The 20345-nt window shown below is 42.3% G+C and overlaps 1 protein-coding gene across 1 annotated transcript in view; it reads left to right on the top strand.

The window, feature by feature from the left end:
* Nucleotides 1–20345, top strand: part of RPS6KA3 (ribosomal protein S6 kinase A3) — a 157225-nt gene that overhangs the window by 100985 nt on the left and 35895 nt on the right. The window contains 6 exon segments of the mRNA XM_073565856.1: nucleotides 3043–3123; nucleotides 3885–3964; nucleotides 6021–6127; nucleotides 11221–11258; nucleotides 16166–16308; nucleotides 19086–19156. Coding sequence (XP_073421957.1) covers nucleotides 3043–3123; nucleotides 3885–3964; nucleotides 6021–6127; nucleotides 11221–11258; nucleotides 16166–16308; nucleotides 19086–19156 — 520 coding nt within the window.

Genomic DNA, 20345 nt, shown 5'->3' on the forward strand with positions numbered 1-20345 from the left:
ATAACTGTGCATCATTGTAAGGGGCCGCTCACTGGGCAGCATTATAAGGGGCCACTAATAACTGTGCATCATTGTAAGGGGCCGCTCACTGTGCAGCATTATAAGGGGCCACTAATAACTGTGCATCATTGTAAGGGGCCGCTCACTGGGCAGCATTATAAGGGGCCACTAATAACTGTGCATCATTGTAAGGGGCCACTAATAACTGTGCATCATTGTAAGGGGCCGCTCACTGTGCTGCATTATAAGGGGCCACTAATAACTGTGCATCATTGTAAGGGGCCACTAATAACTGTGCATCATTGTAAGGGGCCACTAATAACTGTGCATCATTGTAAGGGGCCACTAATAACTGTGCATCATTGTAAGGGGCCACTAATAACTGTGCATCATTGTAAGGGGCCACTAATAACTGTGCAGCATTATAAGGGGCCACTAATAACTGTGCATCATTGTAAGGGGCCACTAATAACTGTGCAGCATTATAAGGGGCCACTAATAACTGTGCATCATTGTAAGGGGCCACTAATAACTGTGCATCATTGTAAGGGGCCGCTCACTGTGCAGCATTATAAGGGCAGTAGCTTTGCCATTTTCCACCCTAGACTTATACGCGAGTCATTAAGTTTTCCCAGTTTTTTGTGACAAAATTAGGGGAGTCGGCTTATACACGGGTCGGCTTATACACGAGTATATACGGTACTTAACCAGAATTTCTGCAGCCTGAGAAACGCCTGCCTAGTAATTGATTGCTGCCATAACCACTAAACAACTAGGCGGCACCACTACAGGTATGGTGCCAAATTGCAGCAGCTGAAAATGCCCATTTGGAGTGCTCAGTGGCCACATTTTGCCAGTAATATCTCAGCTTTACCCCCACACTTGTACATTTGCCACCACACGTGGGCATGAGTTTTTGCTGAATGCGACAGAATGTTAGTCCTTAGAAATATGATTGTACAGATATTTATATTATTTCTCTGTTCTTAGGTCGCACAGAGTTTGAAAAAGGCCCATGCTGTATGGCCAAAATGTTGCTATTTTTGGGATTGCTTTATAAATAAAAATAGATTCATTGTCTTTTAATAACATTTGTGCTTTATTTTTGTGGGGTTTTTTCATACTGTCACACAGACATTCCTTTCCTTTGGAGGGGTTGGTTATTTCTCCATGCACTGTAATAGAGAGATGCCCTTACACAGTAGTGAGTAGGTGGGAGGCCCGCAGCTCGTATTCCGGGAAGTCCTGCTGAAACTACCGTAATATAAATGGTTACATAAAAGCGCACCACGAATACAGATCAATGACACAGTGCTCAGATCGGAGTGTCTGTCACCACTTCATGCTGCCCCGGAGACCACCGCGTAAATGTGCCAACCGATTCTCTCTAACTTTAGAATGGAAATTTCACCCATGGATGATGATGGCTAGTCAATATGCTAGGTGGCCTGGGCTGCAATAATGGATTGAGCATGGATAAAGAGATGAGTCAGAAATTGCTGCTTAGTTGAGATAGATTCACAATAACTGAGTTCATTGAATTCTGTCATTGATTTTCATAAGGTGCTTATCACCCTGCCTAAAAGCTAAAAATCAGTTACCCAGCTCAGCATTAAAATGTATTTTTATGGTTTCATCATCTTCTGTGCTGTACATTGACTCTGTTCACACTTATATCCAAAGAACACAAGAGGAGAAAACACTTCCACGTGTCAGTGTATAATAAGCAATGGGACATGAAAGTGCTGCGTCCTCTTCTTTATTTCCATGTAATGGGACATGAAAGTGCTGCGTCCTCTTCTTTATTTCTATGTAATGGGACATGAAAGTGCTGCGTCCTCTTCTTTATTTCCATGTAATGGGACATGAAAGTGCTGCGTCCTCTTCTTTATTTCTATGTAATGGGACATGAAAGTGCTGCGTCCTCTTCTTTTTTTCCATGTAATGGGACATGAAAGTGCTGCGTCCTCTTCTTTATTTCCATGTAATGGGACATGAAAGTGCTGCGTCCTCTTCTTTATTTCCATGTAATGGGACATGAAAGTGCTGCGTCCTCTTCTTTATTTCCATGTAATGGGACATGAAAGTGCTGCGTCCTCTTCTTTACTTCCATGCAATGGGACATGAAAGTGCTGCGTCCTCTTCTTTATTTCCATGTAATGGGACATGAAAGTGCTGCGTCCTCTTCTTTATTTCCATGTAATGGGACATGAAAGTGCTGCGTCCTCTCCTTTTCCTTGGTTACTTTAACTTATAGTTTCGCTGGATGACAAACCACTGTGAAACATACAACAGCCAATCCCTGTTGATCATGGCGTGCTGCTCATAATTTTCTGTTGACATCTGTTCACACCTACGTCATCGCTTTTTTTTTTCTATTATTACTGCTAGGCAAGATTAGTTATTGCCGTTGGCACAAAATTCCCTTTAATTTGATCTCTTCAACTTTAAAGGGGTTTCCCATCTTCAAGATCCTATTTCAATATGTAGTAGGTGTAGTAGTAGTAATAATAATAACTACCTCCAATTAGATATGTAGTATAGTTCTTCTGATTCGCTATGTGTCTTCTCTCATGTGCAGGCATTGCAGTAGCTTAGGTATCCATGGTTATGACCACTATCAACTAGCTAACTATTTGAGTAGTCGACGCCACAGATGCCTAAATTACTGCAATGTTTGACGGCAAGGAAAGCTGGCAGACTGCTACTCCTGCCATCGACAGATGAGCAACCTGCCTAGACACACAGGGAAGAATACGATCTATAGCAGTGGTTCCCAAACTCCAGTCCTCGCGGACCCCAACAGGTCATGTTTTCAGGATTTCCATAGTGTTACACAGGTGAGAGAATTCCTGATGCCTTGATGATACTTCCATCACCTGTGAAATACTAAGGAAATCCTGAAAACATGACCTGTTGGGGTCCGCGAGGACTGGAGTTTAGGAAACGCTGATCTATAGGAACACTAGTTGGCTGCACTGACATAGTTGGTATCAAACTTTAAATTGATATTTTGTGTGTTTTTGTTTTTTCATCCCACAGTTCGCGATCGTGTTAGAACAAAAATGGAGCGTGATATTTTAGTGGAAGTTAATCATCCATTTATTGTCAAATTGCACTATGGTGAGTAATAGATTTCTGACTGCTGATAGAATGGCACCGGCTGCCCGCATGTCACATCCTGCTCTACGTAATGCCCCTGCTGCCTGCTAACAGGTACACTCTGTGCGAGTGTCTAAATATGTCAGTATTAGCCCACAGGAGCAGCTTCTGTCCCCAGCAACACTCTTATTTTACCATTGTGCTGCTCCGTGTCTCTCGCATCACACAATGTCTTTGTACTCCCTCTTTGATTCTGCACGCTTGCCACTTCAGTGTACGGTCTGCCAGCGTAAAGAAGTGCAGCTTATTTTCCTTCACATCACTTTAATTACGGCTTCACGCAGATGGTACTTTGCATAAAATATAATTTACGTTTCTCGTATTGTTTGTTTGCAAACTTGAAAGGAAATACATCACAATAGCACGAAGAAAAGAAGGTGTTAGATATGTGAAAATAAGACGTTTCACCTTGTATTATCTGAAGAGGACCGGTCTATAGTAAATACAAATAATTTGTGCAGTCCCTCTGTTATTCCTCCTGGAAATGCATGAATAAACTGCCAGCGGGGTGTTACCGGTCCTTTTGGGCTTGTCCATGTACATTGTGTATGCCGAGAGGGCTGCTCAGGGACTGAGCTGCTAATCAATATTCAGGCTTCAAAAGTATCGCAGTTTAAATTATTTTAAGACGATTAATGTAAAATTTTGATGATATTTGCTCTCTTAAGCACAGCCTATATATAAAAAAAAAAGTTTTAATGATTTCTAATCTCTTGTTACAGCTTTCCAAACAGAAGGCAAACTGTACCTAATTCTGGATTTTCTCAGGGGTGGGGATTTGTTTACACGCTTATCCAAAGAGGTGGGTTTTTTGGTTTCTTAATAATCCTTTTCTTTTGTCAGGCAGTCTAAAATACAGTGAAAGGTAATTGGTTTGTCCCGTATTTTAAAATGAGAATGATTCATAACTCACTAATAAGCTTGAGATCAGATGAAACCGCAAAGACGCTCTCGGTGCTGGGCCTGGCTCCTCCACTTCTGGTTTAGGTTCCATCCTGTCTCCAGTTCTGTTTCTGAAGGGGTCTGGCAGATCTGCTCACTTTTATAAGTGAGCGAGCCCCCCGCATCTCTGCATCAACCATAACCGAGAAGGAGACTGGCTTCAAGATGGCCAGCCCCCTTCACGCACTGCACTAATGATATGTTGAGGAAGAAAGCTTTTTATTATTATTATTATTATTATTATTATTATTATTATTATTAAATCTTTACCAGTAGCGGAGCTGTTGGCCGGTTCCAGTGCTAATATCTTTTGCTAGCAGCACTTGCTTGATACAGTTAAGATAGTGAAATATATATAATTTAATTTTAAAGCACAGCGAAGGTTATTTTTTTAAATTAATAAACCCTGAAATGTGTTTTTTTTTGTTTTGTTTTTTTTTTGGGGGGGGGGGGGGGGGGGTGAAAATGCCTTGTACTCGATGGGAAAAAAAAAAGTCAATGGAATTTGTGGACTATGCTTTTTACACATGCCACACATACACATTTTTCACACAATTACACACACACAATAATATTTTGTACTAATCTCATGAATTGGACTACTTAAGTCCTATTTCCAATAGGTATCCCTACTACCTGGTTAGATCCTAGCCTTGAAAAGGTGAATTTGCATTCCAGGTGCCGATTCCTTTTTAAATAGAGCGATCCGCACTGTGCCAAAATGAGGAATACTTCCTTTCTGCATTTATGCCATTGTCCTAAATTCTCGTGATGGCACAATGACGTCACAAGCAAACAAAAAGTGTGTCGTCCAAACGCTCCTTTGTATGAAAAGCGCTAATAAGGAGCTATTGGCAAGCTGACAGATTACTTTGTGATGTGCCTAAAGGGAAATGCTGGGATACAGTTGCGCGCAAAAGTTTACATAACCCGGTAGAATTTTTGCTTTCTTGGCCTTTTTTCAGAGAATATGAATGATGGCACCAAACCTTTCTCCCCTCCTGGTTAGTGGTTGGTAATATTTATTGTCAAACTAGTGTGTTTTCTCTTTTTAAATCATAATGACAACATCCAAATGACCCTGACTGATCAAAAGTTCACATACCCTGGTGATTTTGGCCTGATAACATGCACAGAAGTTGACACAAATGGGTTTGAATGGCTACTAAAGGTAACATCCTCACCTGTGACCTGTTTGCTTGTATTCAGTGTGTTTGCATATAAAAGCTGAGTGAGTTTCTGGGATCCAGACAGACTCTTGCATCTTTCATCCAGCCACTGTGATGGAGAGAGAGTTTTGGTGTTATTTTTTCTGAAAAATGGCTAAGAAAGCAAAAATTCTGCTGGGGTATGTAAACTTTTGAGTACAACTGTATCACAGATCATCCTATCCTGGCTTCCTCTAGACCCTGTGAAAAAGGTGGGATAAAGTTAATTAAAAGTAAAATAAAAAAAAATAATTACAAATACCATAGAAATGAAAATGAAGTTCACCCTTTCAATATGTCAGTCTGAGAGAAGTCATCCAAAACCCCTCGGGCTTTAACGAGTTCCACAAGATGTAGATGTTCTATCCACAGAATAAGTCTTTAGTTACTATTAGTATGTGGTGCACATATAGGAGCAGACAAAGTGGAGATGTTTCCATTCGGTACAGAAACCAGTGAGAAGCGGCAATCTGTTTTGCTGAATTTGTAGAACCACTTTTTCTTTTACATCGGATTTAGTAACCGCTGCCGTTCTGAATGATAGAACGTAATACAGAAGAGAAATGATATAAAGCCTTTGTGCTTATTCTGACTATTGAACATCCAGATCGTAGTATGATACTTTCCACTATTAGAGTGCGGTTTATAGTTGGATGCGGTCAGGGTAGATCATGGATATTTTAATTGTTTGCTTATTTCGACTGATAGGTAATGTTCACTGAAGAAGATGTGAAATACTACCTGGCAGAATTGGCACTTGCGTTAGACCATCTTCATACACTTGGTATAATATATCGGGACCTTAAGCCAGAAAAGTAAGTCCTTTATACTTATGACTTGACACATCCTTATATGTCTGGAGAGCTAAAGAACCATACAATGCCACTTTTCTTTTTTTTAAGTCATTGAATTTGTCATTTCCAGTTGTTCTCTGATGTTCGAGCTTTGACGTATCTTTGTATGAATCTTGGGTCTGGACTAATAAATAATCTTTTTTTTAGCGCCAACATATTCCGCAGCGCTTTACAGTTTAACAGTTCATGTAGAAGTCATAAGTAACAACGTTAAAAATAAGACAATAATTAAAGCAAAATAAGACGACCCTGCCTGTGAGAGCTTACAATCTACAATGAGGTGGGGAGAGACAAAGTACAGGGGCTTATTTACAGTGATGGTCCAGCCATCTTGAGGGAGTGGGGGATAGATAAAGGCTACATGAGGTGGTCACCAGCCAGGTCACTAAAGACAGGTGACCCACTCCTGTATGGTATCGGAAGGCTGCCCTATATGATGACTATATTATGTAGTTGACTGACATACGAAGTAAGTGGGCAAATCCTTCATTAATAAAAATAATCACTTCCGGTTCCGGCGCTGTGATGTGAGGAAAGAGGATTTCTTCGGTATGAACAAGATGTGGGTGGGAAAGGTGTATGGGTCTGCATCATAAGGTAGGAAGGCAGGAGTGATCACTCTGATCAATAAGAGCTTAGCACACACGGTGGAGTCACAAGAATCAGATGAGGAAGGAAGATACCTACATATCAAAATCGTAGGCACTCAGGGCACTTTTAGCATCCACAACGTTTACGCTCCCAACACGGAACAAAAATTTTTTTGAAAACTTAGCAAACAGGATATTACTTGATGGGGAAGTGTGTTAAATGGTGGGTGGTGATTTCAACACTGTAGTCTACCAGGAAGAAGACAGGGGAAACTGGGGAGGCATACGGAGGGACCTTTAAAAGCGATGTTGGAAACCACGACCCTTCACGACTGCTGGAGAATTTATCACCCACGAGAGAGAGTTCACGCACTACTCACACCCGCATGATTCGTGGTCACGGATTGATCTTCTTTTGACAAGTGAGACTTTGATGCAGAGGGTGGAGGGGATTGACATAGAGAACATGATGATTTCAGACCATAGTCCAGTGGTAGCAAGTGTAGCTTGCAAAGCTCAGAAAGGACAGGACTTCATTTGGCGATTCCCCAATTTCTTGGCGACAGACGAAAACTTTCACAGGATATTGAGAGAGTGGTGGGTGGAGTACACACTGAAGAATCAGGAACATAGAGGAGAGATAGGGTTGTTTTGCGAGACGGCCAAGGCAGTACTGAGGGGGAATGTGATGGGATACACGACGAAGGCAAAACGACAGGCGCAAGTAAAATTTCAAGAAGCTAGTCGGTTAGTTAGGGAAGCATATACGGTCTTTCTGGATAAACCATCAAGGGTGACAAAAGCAAAGTGGGTGGAGGCGAAGGGAGACTTTGAAAACTGGGCGGAAAGGAAAGAGAATATGTACAGAACGCAACAGGAGGCTGAGTTGATGCGCTACGGGAATAAGGCAGGGAAATTAATGGCTAACATGGCAAGGGGAAGGTGACCAATGACTCATATAACGACACTGAGGAATGCTTTGGGAAACAAAACAACAGATCCGAAGGAAATAAATGATATCCTGGTAGACTTTTATGCAGATCTATACAAAGAGGAGGGGTTAGTGAGGAGGGGGAAAGGAGAGGAATGGTTAAGGGGAACACAAATGACTAGGTTTACAAAGGAGTATCTACAGATATTGAGTAGGGAGGTGACAAAGGAAGAAATAGGGGAAGTCAAAGGAAAGATGAGTTCAACGAAAGCCCCGGGACCAGACGGGTTCAATGGCAGTTTCTTCAAGATTTTAAAGGAACAAATTTCACCTGTATTGAAGGAGTTATTTAATAAGATATTACGGGGAGAGCGAGTATCGGCTACCCTTAACACAGCATACATAAAGCTCATCCCTAAAGCAGGAAAGGACCTAGAGGACCCAACTAGTTATAGGCCTAGCTCTTTAATCAACCAGGATCTGAGAGTTTTGGCAAAGTTGATGGCTAATAGATTGGCATCGATATTGCCAGAGATTATAGATCTCCCCCAGGCAGGATTTGTCAAGGGGCGCTCAGCAGTGACGAACATCCGGAAAGTAATGTTGGCAGTTGGCATAGCTAAGCGGAGAGGGGGAGAAACTCCAGCCTTGATCACCTTGGATGCGGAGAAAGCATTTGACAATGTGAGGTTGTCATGGCTGGAACAGGTGTTAGATCATCTGGGTTTGCATGGCGCCTTTAGAAATTTTGTGCAGGTGCTGTACACGAATCCTCAAGCTAGGGTGAACACCCCGGGATTCTTATCAAGAACGTTTCCTTTGTTAAAGGGAACCAGGCAGGGTTGCCCGATGTCACCTTTGTTATTCAATTTAGCTATCGAACCATTGGCTAGACGTTTGAACGGTGGACGATGGTTTGAAGGGATCAAGGTGGGGGGCAGAGCACTGTGTTCGGCATTGTTTGCTGATGATATTGTCCTGTTTATGATATTGTCCTGTTTGAGTAGGCCCAAAACACAACTGAGTGAAGTCACAGCACAAATTGAGGGGTTCTGGAAACTGGGAGGATTCAGACTTAACAAAAATAAATGTGAAATACTCTTTTGTGGAGAAAAAAGAGCGTAGAGAGCGAGAGGCGCAATATGTGACATTCCTATTGCCAGAAACACAATTAAATACTTGGGAGTGCTGGTGGGGAGGGATCCAAAAGCTTTATATTCCTTAAATTATTCCCCACTAATCGAACGTATAGAGAAAGAACTGCAGGGATGGGCTAATCTTCCGCTGACCCTTTTGGGAAGAAATCATCTGATAAAAATGATGAGCTTCTCTAGGCTCCCTTACCCCATGCAGACAATACCATTACTTCTCAAACATAGACGTAAAAAGATTGACAAAGGCATTCTCTCACTTTTTGTGGAAGGGGGAGTGACCGAGGATTAGCGCTAATGAGTTAATGCTGCCAACGGAGGGGGGGGATCAAACTGCCAAATATTAGAGGCTATAACCTGGCTTGCATCTTGAGACATGCAGTTGACTGGATTAGACAAACAAGTAGACACTCTGACTGGATTTTAGAAGCCGAATTCTGTAGGGCATGGGACCTGAGATCAATATTACATACATCCATTCCAAATCTACCACCCAATATTAAACACTCATTGATATGTAGGGACACAGTAATGACCTGGTAGGCGGTTAGAAAAATTTTGGGCTAGCATGGAATATTTCAAAATTCATTAACATCTTGGCAAGCCCAGATTTCCCACAGGGGAGGGAAAATGACCTGTTTAGAGAGTGGAGGGAGAAGGGGATAAGGGGATAAGGACTTTAAGGGACTTGATGCATGATACAGAGCAGAGATGGATGGTGTGTGGGGAAATAAGAGAGAAATATGACTTGCGCCCATTCCACACTCTACAGTATGAAGAGATAAAGCAAGGGATAATGAGGAAATTACTCAACGTAAACAATGAATATAAGGTAAACCACTTGGACACGATTTTATTAAAGGACATTCATGAGATTACCTTTTCAGGTCTCTATAGGGACTTGAGAGAAGCATTAGTTCCCAACATACCAGGGAAAATTTTAGAGGGATGGGCAAAGCAGTTGGGAGTCCAAGAAGGCGAAGAAAAAAATCTTGAAAGGGTGAATGGAGATGAGGAAGAAGATAGTAAACGAAATCTGGAGAGACACTCAATACAGACTTATGTATAGGGCCATATATGGTTTCAATTTTTTGAATATTAGACAACAAAACAAACTGGTGAAATGTCCAAAATGTGATAGGAAAGAACGGACGTATACCATGGGATTTGGCAGTGCTGAAAAATTGAGGGATTTTGGAAGCAAGTTCAGGGGTTGGTTCGAACAATCTGGAATAGAAACATGGAGCTGGAACCAATGGCTTGGCTATTCCATTATCATCATCAGGAGGGAGGAGATAAAGGATGGGGTACAATACCATCTCTCTTCCACGATAGTCATGATCAGTAAAAGGGCAATTCTCCAGAAATGGTTGGTGAGAGAAATTCCCTCGAGAGAAGAGGTGATAAGCCAGTTGAAAAAAATGCTCATGCTGTAGAAAGTGGTGGTGGAGAGGAGCAAGGAAAGATCAACAGCAATTTTTTTCAGTAAATGGAGAAAGATTATAAGTGGTATATGCTCAGGAGAAGAAATAAGGCAAATAATGTTAACATTTGTTTCTACGGAATGGTATATGAAGGAAGATCAGTTAGGATCCCTAGGTAAGCTGAAATTATAGGGGGAGGTTCCGAGGCCGAGTCGCATGGGGAGTGGGAGGGAAGGGATAGGGTTGTTAATTTAAGTTTGGTTTTTAGGGTCCCGTTACATTTAGCGATGCACCAGCGATCCCGACAACGATACGACCCGGTCAGGATCGCTGGTGCATTGCTAAATGGTCGCTAGTGAGCTGCCAAACAGGCAGCTCTCACAAGCAATTCAGCGACGCAGCAGTGGTCGTTACTTACCTGTCAGACGCGGCGATGATGACGTCCTCCGCCCCCGTCCACGCAACGCTCGTTGGCGCCAGCTGGAAGCCGCCGACGAGAAACGGGCCAGGACGTTCTCACGCGATCAGCAATAGCCAGCGGGGGAGCCAGTCGGAGGTACGTGTCACATGTAGCGATATCGCTAGCAATATCGCTGCTGGGTCACAAAATCGGTGACGCTTTAGCGATATTGCTAGCGGTGTCGCTATGTGTGAATCCCCCTTAAAACATAAGAAACTGTTGAAGGATGGGAGGAGGAAAAAGGGAAGGAAGAATATATAAGGAGGAGGAGGTGAAAGAGGCAAATTGGAAGGATTATGTGAATTTATTGAGATTCCTTGATAACTATTACGACGTTTGATATATTTTTGTATGCTAATACTTATCCTTTCTAGTCTATAATTTGTATATTTTATGTAAGAAAATCAATAAAAAGTTGGTTTAAAAAAAAAAAGATCATTTGTTTTCCCAGTAAATTAAAACTTCAATAATTTTGACAAATTTTTATTTTTTTTCTAGTATATTGCTTGATGAAGAGGGTCACATCAAATTAACAGGTATGTATGAATAAATTTTGAAGTAAAGATCTGGTTTGGTGCCATTTTAAAGCATACATATTAAATAGACCTTTTGGGACTTGCTGTAAAGTCACGTTAGAATAGCTGTATAATATTTTTTTTAAACTCAAATTCCACCCACCTAGCATTGACAGATCCTCCATACTTCTGCTGCTGAAATCTCACACTGCTCAGTACAAGCTGCAGCTGTCAGTTTTCTCCTGTCTTCTGCTGTAGTCACAAAATGCTCTTCTTAAAGATATTAGATCCCTAACTACAATTCTGAGTGTAAAGCCCCTTTAATACTTTTTACATTGATACATGTCTAGTATATTTACATTGGTGCATTAGTGAGAAATCTGTTTTTGAAGTTTTATTCTCAAGTGCATGGAGGCTGGCACATCTCTTCTCAAAAGTGCTTTATACTGATATCTTTGTTAGGGAACATACAGTCATATGTAAAAGTTTGGGCACCCCTATTAATGTTAACCTTTTTTCTTTATAACAATTTTGGTTTTTGCAACAGGTATTTCAGTTTCATATATCTAATAACTGATGGACTCAGTTATATTTCTGGATTCAAATGAGGTTTATTGTACTAACAGAAAATGTGCAATCTGCATTTAAACAAAATTTGACCGGTGCAAAAGTATGGGCACCCTTATCATTTTCTTGATTTGAACACTCCTAACTACTTTTTACTGACTTCCTGAAGCACTAAATTGGTTTTGTAACCTCATTGAGCTTTGAACTTCATAGCCAGGTGTATCAAATCATGAGAAAAGGTATTTAAGGTAGCCACTTGCAAGTAGTTCTCCTATTTGATTCTCCTATGAAGAGTGGCATCATGGGCTCCTCAAAACAACTCTCAAATGATCTGAAAACAAAGATTATTCAACATAGCTTTTCAGGGGAAGGATACAAAAAGTTGTCTCAGAGATTTAACCAGTCAGTTTCCACTGTGAGGAACATAGTAAGGAAATGAAAGAACCAGGGCTGTGGAGTCGTGGAGTCGGAGTCGGTGCTCATTTTGGTGGAGTTGGAGTCGGTATAAAATGGACCGACTCCGACTCCTAAAATATATAATAAATTGGGTACAGTAATTCAATGCAGGATGTGCTGAATATTTTTTCATAGGAGTTTGGGAAAGTTATGAAATGTCCTATAAATGGCTGTTATATTCCTGATCTAAGGCTACATTCACACACAACGTTTTTCCTGTGTTTTTTGAGGATACGTTTTTCAGCTGCAAAAGCTGATCATCTTTTTAAAAAACTGCATCACCTGAAAGGTTTTTGAGCTCATAGATAATGTTTTCAATAGCAAAAGCAGATTAGAAATCTGCTCTATCTATCCATTTATCCATATCTGTCTATCCATATCGTATCTGTACCAAAAAGAATGAAAACCGGGTAGTACACCAATATATATTCTGTTCTATCTAAATATCTTGATTATTGGATCATAAAAATGATTAAATGTCTGAGGTTCACATTGTACTACAATAAATTTTTCACTTAAATATAAGCAATATGTGTCGGAGTCGGAGTTGTGGAGTCGGAGTTGGAGTCAGAGTCGGAGTCGCAGGTTTGGCTTACCGACTCCACAGCCCTGGGAAGAACACAGGTACAGTTTTTGTTAAGCCCAGAAGTGGCAGGCCAAGAAAAATATCAGAAAGGCAGAGAAGAAGAATGGTAAGAACAGTCAAGGACAATCCACAGACCACCTCCAAAGACCTGCAGCATCATCTTGCTGCAGATGGTGTCACTGTGCATCGGTCAACAATACAGCGCACTTTGCACAAGGAGAAGCTGTATGGGAGAGTGATGCGAAAGAAGCCGTTTCTGCAAGCACGCCACAAACAGTCGCCTGAGGTATGCAAAAGCACATTTGGACAAGCCAGTTACATTTTGGAAGAAGGTCCTGTGAACTGATGAAACAAAGATTGAGTTGTTTGGTCATACAAAAAGGCGTTATGCATGCGCTGTATTGTTGACCGATGCACAGTGACACCATCTGCAGGAAGATGATGCTGCAGGTCTTTGGAGGTGGTCTGTGGATTGTCCTTGACTGTTCTCAGCATTCTTCTTCTCTGCCTTTCTGATATTTTTCTTGGCCTGCCACTTCTGGGCTTAACAATAACTGTACCTGTGTTCTTCCATTTCCTTACTATGTTCCTCACAGTGGAAACTGACTGGTTAAATCTCTGAGACAACTTTTTGTATCCTTCCCCTGAAAAGCTATGTTGAATAATCTTTGTTTTCAGATCATTTGAGAGTTGTTTTGAGGAGCCCATGATGCCACTCTTCATAGGAGAATCAAATAGGAGAACTACTTGCAAGTGGCCACTTTAAATACCTTTTCTCATGATTTAATACACCTGGCTATGAAGTTCAAAGCTCAATGAGGTTACAAAACCAATTTAGTGCTTCAGGAAGTCAGTAAAAAGTAGTTAGGAGTGTTCAAATCAAGAAAATGATAAGGGTGCCCATACTTTTGCACCGGTCAAATTTTGTTTAAATGCAGATTGCGCATTTTCTGTTAGTACAATAAACCTCATTTGAATCCAGAAATATAACTGAGTCCATCAGTTTTTAGATATATGAAACTGAAATACCTGTTGCAAAAACCAAAATTGTTATAAAGAAAAAAGGTTAACATTAATAGGGGTGCCCAAACTTTTACATATAACTGTATATCCTCTTAAGGGGAGAGTCAGACGGCCGTATAACTCAGGATTGCAACGCAATGCTCAGACTGGCCGTCGGCACGCCCGACTCTAGCGTGACAGCTGCTTTGGAATACAGGCTGTCCTGCTCCTGTCGGGAGAGCAGATGGCCAGTCCGAGGATTGCATTGCAATCCTTGTCCCGAGTTATATGACCGTTTGTCTCTCCACTTAAGATCAGGATTATACAGCCTTTCTGACATGGAATACCATCCTTGTCAGGTATGAAATGTCTAATATATGCAGTTTGTTTTGTGAAAGGTCCATTTTAAAGGGGTTACACATAAAAAAAGAAATGGGGCCCGCACACCTTTTAGTATTAAATTCATGCACAGGTGCAGCACAAATACCCTATGTGGCCAATATACTAACATATACATACCGTATATACTCGAATATAAGTCAAGATTTTCAGCCCAAAAAATTGGGCTGAACGTCCCCCTCTCGTCTTATATTCGAGTCATATACAAAGGGGGTCGGAGGGGGCGGAGGTGTCAGGTCATACTTACCCGTCCTGACGCTGTGTCTTGAGCCCCCAGCTTCTCCCCGTGCTCTCTCTTCCGGCCTTCAGCGGTCACGTGGTGCCGCTCATTAAAACTCATGAATATGCGCATATTCATGAGTTTTAATGAGCGGCACCACGTGACCGCTGAAGGCAGGAAGAGAGAGCGCGGAGAAGCTGGGGGCTCAAGACACAGCGTCAGGACGGGTAAGTATAGCGATACTCACCTGTCCTGCGTCCATGGCTGCTTGCTGCTGTCTGTTATCGGTCAGTGACTTCAGACAGCAGAGGGCGCGGTGACGTGTTAGTGCGCGCTGCGCCCCCTGCATTCTGAACGTCACTGACTGATGACGTGGCAGATAGCGGTGAGCAGCCATGGACACAGGACAGGTGAGTATCTGACACCCAGCGACGGAGAGGTGAGTATGTCATTTTTTTTTTTTTTTTTCACATGCAGCAGCAGCATGGGGGCAGCATATGGGGGAACAATCTATGGAGCTTCTTCTGGGGTCAGCATATGGGGGAACAATCTATGGAGCTTCTTATGGGGGCAGCATATGGGGGAATAATCTATGGAGCTTCTTATGGGGGCAGCATATGGGGGAATAATCTATGGAGCTTCTTCTGGGGTCAGCATATGGGGGAACAATCTATGGAGCTTCTTATGGGGGCAGCATATAGGGGAACAATCTATGGAACTTCTTATGGGGGCAGCATATGGGGGAATAATCTATGGAGCTTCTTCTGGGGACACCATATGGGGGAATAATCTATGGAACATTTCTCACCCTAGGCTTATACTCGAGTCAATAAGTTCTCCCAGTTTTTTGTGGCAAAATTAGGGGGGTCGGCTTATACTCGGGTCGACTTATACTCGAGTATATACGGTAACTTAGTGCATTGCGTTTTTAATGTTAACAGCAATATTGCGCTATTTGAGTTCATGTATTCATTAGTCACAGTGTGCTGACGCGTTGTGTATGTATGTGCACTTTAAAGGGTTGTGCAGCCTTGTGATCCGTTGCAGAGCGGAGCAGCATCTCTCAGTCAGCTGTATAGTGTTCACAGTGTGGTGCTACAGATCCACCCCTTTCATTCTAATAGGGGCAGATGTGCAGTACCTGGGCACAGGCTATGTGCATGTATGCAAGGCTTACAGGTATCGCGCATGCTTCCTGGCTTGCATGTGCCCCTACAATGTCATTGGTACCACTCGCCTCCTGCTATGAAAGTATGCATCAACCACAGAATGGGAAATTCTAGCTAGGCATGACACTTTAGTTAGTCAATTCTTAAGGCACAGTATCTACTGTAAGGTGAGCTAGAGATGGCTATTGCAGTACTTCTTTTACCTTATATTCATGGTTTGATTGGCCCTCCATTAGGGTCAGACTGTGACATTCATTTACTGTTGCTTCTTTGTTTTTGGAAGGTGGGGCCTAATTTAATTTCATATTCTTTCTATATTTATGGCCTGATCTGTAATAGGGCCAAGGCTACAAGGGAATACGAAATATGTTTAATGACATATTGCAACCCTCAGATGGATGTTCATCAGCAAAAATGGCCTGGTTTCCTAGCAGAAATTCTGATTCTACTTACCGAATGTCACCTTTTATTTTTTAACTGCAAATGTGGACGACTTATTGTAGCTACATCTGTGTCTTTGTCTTATTAGATTTCGGTCTTAGTAAAGAGTCTATCGACCATGAGAAGAAGGCATACTCTTTCTGCGGGACAGTGGAGTACATGGCTCCAGAGGTTGTAAACAGACGAGGCCATACACAGAGTGCCGACTGGTGGTCTTTTGGGGTCCTCATGGTAGGTGTCTTCATTCAGAATGCTTCTTTTTATAGTATTTTTTTTTTACGTCTTTCCACCTATTCGGCACTGGTTTTGCCAGTATATAATGTTTTATATGTCCTTTTTCAGTCAGTCGTACAAAATTCATTGACTTGGAGAGAATGTGCTGTGTATAATTCTTGTTTGTGGCCGTATCTCAGTCGAGGGATAATGAATTAATTACATCTTTTGCATCATTTATAACTGGAGAAGCCTAGTCTTTTTCTTCACGGCAGCATTCAGTTATGTGCTTCCTAAGCCTCATAGACATAACGATGATGGAGCATCTACTCGAGATTTGTTGAACCATTAAAAAAAAAATCTTAAATTGAGACCGTCCCCCCCCTTACAATGCATTTTAAATGGCCTCTCTATAAGAACTAAACTAGCAGTGCACCCATTACTGGTACACGCCTGAGAAAATGACCTTTAATTCATATGTAATGTAGGTGGATTCGGTGCACCCTTAGTGTGGCCTAATGTTTGGTGCACCGTTTCGCCTCCTCATTTGCATATTAAGGCGCTTGCCCTACTTCTGATTGACAGTGTTCTTTTCCCAGAACGAGCGCTTCCTGAGTGCTGCCGCCATGTGTGCAAACGCACTCGCAGTGGCCGGACGTATTTTCCCTGTCTATTATATTTTGATGTCGCTCACCACCCTTTCTTGCCATTTTATTGCTGCAAGTGGCGTCAGAGGGAAAGGGACGGGAAGAAAAATGCGCCCTACCGCTAATGTGTGCACGCGGCTTTACACATGCCTGCAACATTCAAATAGTTCTCACTCTGAGAAGCAAGCGCGGCCAATCAGAGGCAGGGTTAGGGCCGCAACATGCAAATGAGGAGATGTAACCGTGCGCCAAATTCTTGGCCACTCCAAGGGTGTCCAAATCCCTGCTGATTTACTTAAGAATTCACTTATGTTCTCAGGTACTGTCCCAGTAACACGTACCCTGCTAGCATGGTTGTTATAGGGGCCAAGTCCCCGCAGCATTGTGCAGCTCATTTAAAATGCATCTTGGGGGTGTCAGACTCTTAAGCAAGCTGTAGCTGGGGTTAGGGGTTTTCTGAAACGTGAAAGTCTCTTTATACTTGTAAACCACATATGATGTGGTTTTTGGATCAAGCACTGTGCTGACGTTGGGTCAGCGGTTTAATAGCGCTCTACGTTTTCTGCCTGCAGTACACGTTACTTACAGATGGCGTTAACAGTATGTGGGGAAATGAACCTAAACCCTGTAGTATAACATGCAGGCTGCCGCCATCTGCTCATGATGCATAGATTGGGAAGAGTCTGTACGACTTGCCAGATCTGTGTCCTCACTTTCCAACATTGGTTTGCCTTTAGTATTTACTAATTCCCTACCGAAAATGCATGAAATACTGAGGCTGTATTGTGTGTACATTTCTTCAGCATTGTAAATTAATTTTCATTCTTAGTTGCCCTTACTTTAAATTGTTTGATAAAATTGGGACAAAAATCCAGGTTCTTAAAATGTGAAGAAAATCCAAAATGAAAAATAACTGGAGGCGTGCGCCTCTCATGTGATTTTTATAGAGTATTATGGATGGCTCCGATCTCAGGGCCCATGGCCAATTTTGTCAGGGTGTCATCCAGTTACCCTTGTAGCTTTGTACTCAGTGTGTACTGCTGTCTTTCCACACCCCGTGTCAGGTCAGGCGGGAGATTGCAATCAGAGGGCCGGTTTACAGAACTTGCTGAACTGGAATTGGTGAGAATATTCTCGCAAATTAATGGACATTTTTTCATGAGAGTGAACTTTAAAATCTTTCTCAGTACCAGTTATTAGAAGAGAGAACCTCAAAATCTGGGCTTCCATGTCACTAAATGGTGAACACATCCTTTGTGTATGGGGCAGCTGGACCACCGTTCTTCGTACCTGCAAGGAGAGAAGGGTTGGCATGTTCTCAATGACCCTACACCTCTAATTGCTGTACAGTGAATTTCAGGAGTTCTCCCCATACACATGCATGCTCCTTTTGCAGAGTGTGCATTTGTTCTCCATGGGCAGAGGAGAATAACTTCTGCCAGTTGGGTATGTTGCAAGTCAGCATGCCTGATCCTCTGTTCTCTGCCATCTGCTACCAGTGAATATTCTGGACATCCCCTATAGCCATGTATAGGGGATGCTTCCTCCATGGAGCTGGGTATTGATCACAGTTTAGATAAATGGCTGTATTATATGCAGTATTGCTCACCAAATCCATCATGTGGCAAAGACGGCACATTAGCCATTCCATGAAATTCTTGTTAATGGGCTATAATGTACATCTTGATTAAAACATGAAGTAATTACAACTGTGCTCATCAGTTAACTTCCATCCTATGCCCGAGTGGTGTTCCTCATCCTTGATGAAAAACTACTGGTTTATTGTCCTAAAGATCTTGCATCTAAATTATAGTCATGCCCAAATGTCTTTAATTCATGTGACCCTTTGTGGACAAGTGTTCTTTTGTATCCAGCGCTGCGTTCTGTTCTAGCCGCCTGCACCTCCTTATCTTTCTCTCCCAGAAGATATAATAATAACCCAGTACTGTACCGGGAGCAGCTACTGATTAGACCGGTGCCTCCCCGTGGCGTAGATTTAGTGCCCTGTCAGACGGGGGCTCGGAAAGTGTCCTACCCTAATGCATTGTGGAGGGAATGTGTTTTTCCACTGCTGGATGAAGACTTTTCAATCTTTCCAATACAAGCAATGGAATCGTCTAATGCCTTCTGTCTGTGTTTTGCCCACAGTTTGAGATGCTTACGGGTACCTTACCGTTTCAAGGAAAGGACAGAAAAGAAACTATGACCATGATTCTGAAGTGAGTAGTCGTACATGGGACCTGGCATTATATAATGTAATTTGTACGTGAAGGCTACGTTGGTATTAATGTACTGGGTGTATGATGCTGTACTCCTGCACATTCCTAGTAAATATGTGGACCCTTGGTTGTGCTCATGAAGTGGCTCTCCCTCCATGTCAGTGAGAGAATAAAGGACGTCTTGATGCACAGTTTTGCTATAGAAATCATATTTCTGCTACTGGAAGCCTCGGTGTGAACGGGAGCATATTTAGGAAAATGGGAGATATGCAAAGTGGAATCAGAATGTGACAATTGGCTCTTGGAGGCCACAGAGGGGCCGACAGCTGGCACTGGTAGACAGCATTCTGCTGGCTGGTGGGCAGTAATGGGAGCATGATTGTTCCTCAGTCTGATCTTCATTTAATCTGCATAGTACACATCACATTCAACATCTACCTTTTCATAGCCCCATTCACCAGACGGAGGTTCGGCAGGTATGCATCTCGTTAAGACGTAAAGAGAATCCTGGTCTACGGTCCTAGTCACTGCCTTGGACTCTGATGTAACTTGTAAGGCGTTGAAGGGACTCTGTCAGCATAGAATCAGTGTTAAAACTAAGTACCGCCACTTGGTGCTTCAAAGCAGGACCAATCCTTTACATACACCTTCCCCACCTGCTTGTTTTCCCTCAATCTCCAATCGCCTCTTCTTTGATTGGCAGCTCTGGCCTCATAAAACCAGAGAGCGTCCGAGATAGATGGAATCAAGCAGGTGGGAAGTTGTATAAATGACTGGCCCTGCCATGAAGCCGTGGTCTGTGCTGACAGAACCCCTATAAAGTCAGCTAGCTACACAGGGTTGTAATGCTATTTTTCTTTCAGGTCGGATCGGGAGCTTATCTACAGCATTATAGAATGCTGTAGATAAGCCCTGAAAGGCACTGGCTGTATTTTATATGCTGGCAGGTTCCCTTTAAGAGGTTTTCCACTATTACCGTATATTGATGACCGCTCCTTTCTGAATATTGTGTGAACCTTTCCTGCTTATAATTCTATAATGTCTAGGGTGGGAATACCCATCTTTACATGTCAGGATTTCTCTTCTGGTAGACGTGCGCTATGACCAAGTCATTTACATTGTTACATCATTGACAAAACTCTCGACTTTTCTTCCTTTGCCTTCACAAGTCTTGCTAACTGTGATTTGT

This window comes from Dendrobates tinctorius, unplaced genomic scaffold, assembly GCF_039654945.1.
Source record: "Dendrobates tinctorius isolate UK_male_01 unplaced genomic scaffold, ASM3965494v1 ptg000016l, whole genome shotgun sequence".
NCBI lineage: Eukaryota > Metazoa > Chordata > Amphibia > Anura > Dendrobatidae > Dendrobates > Dendrobates tinctorius.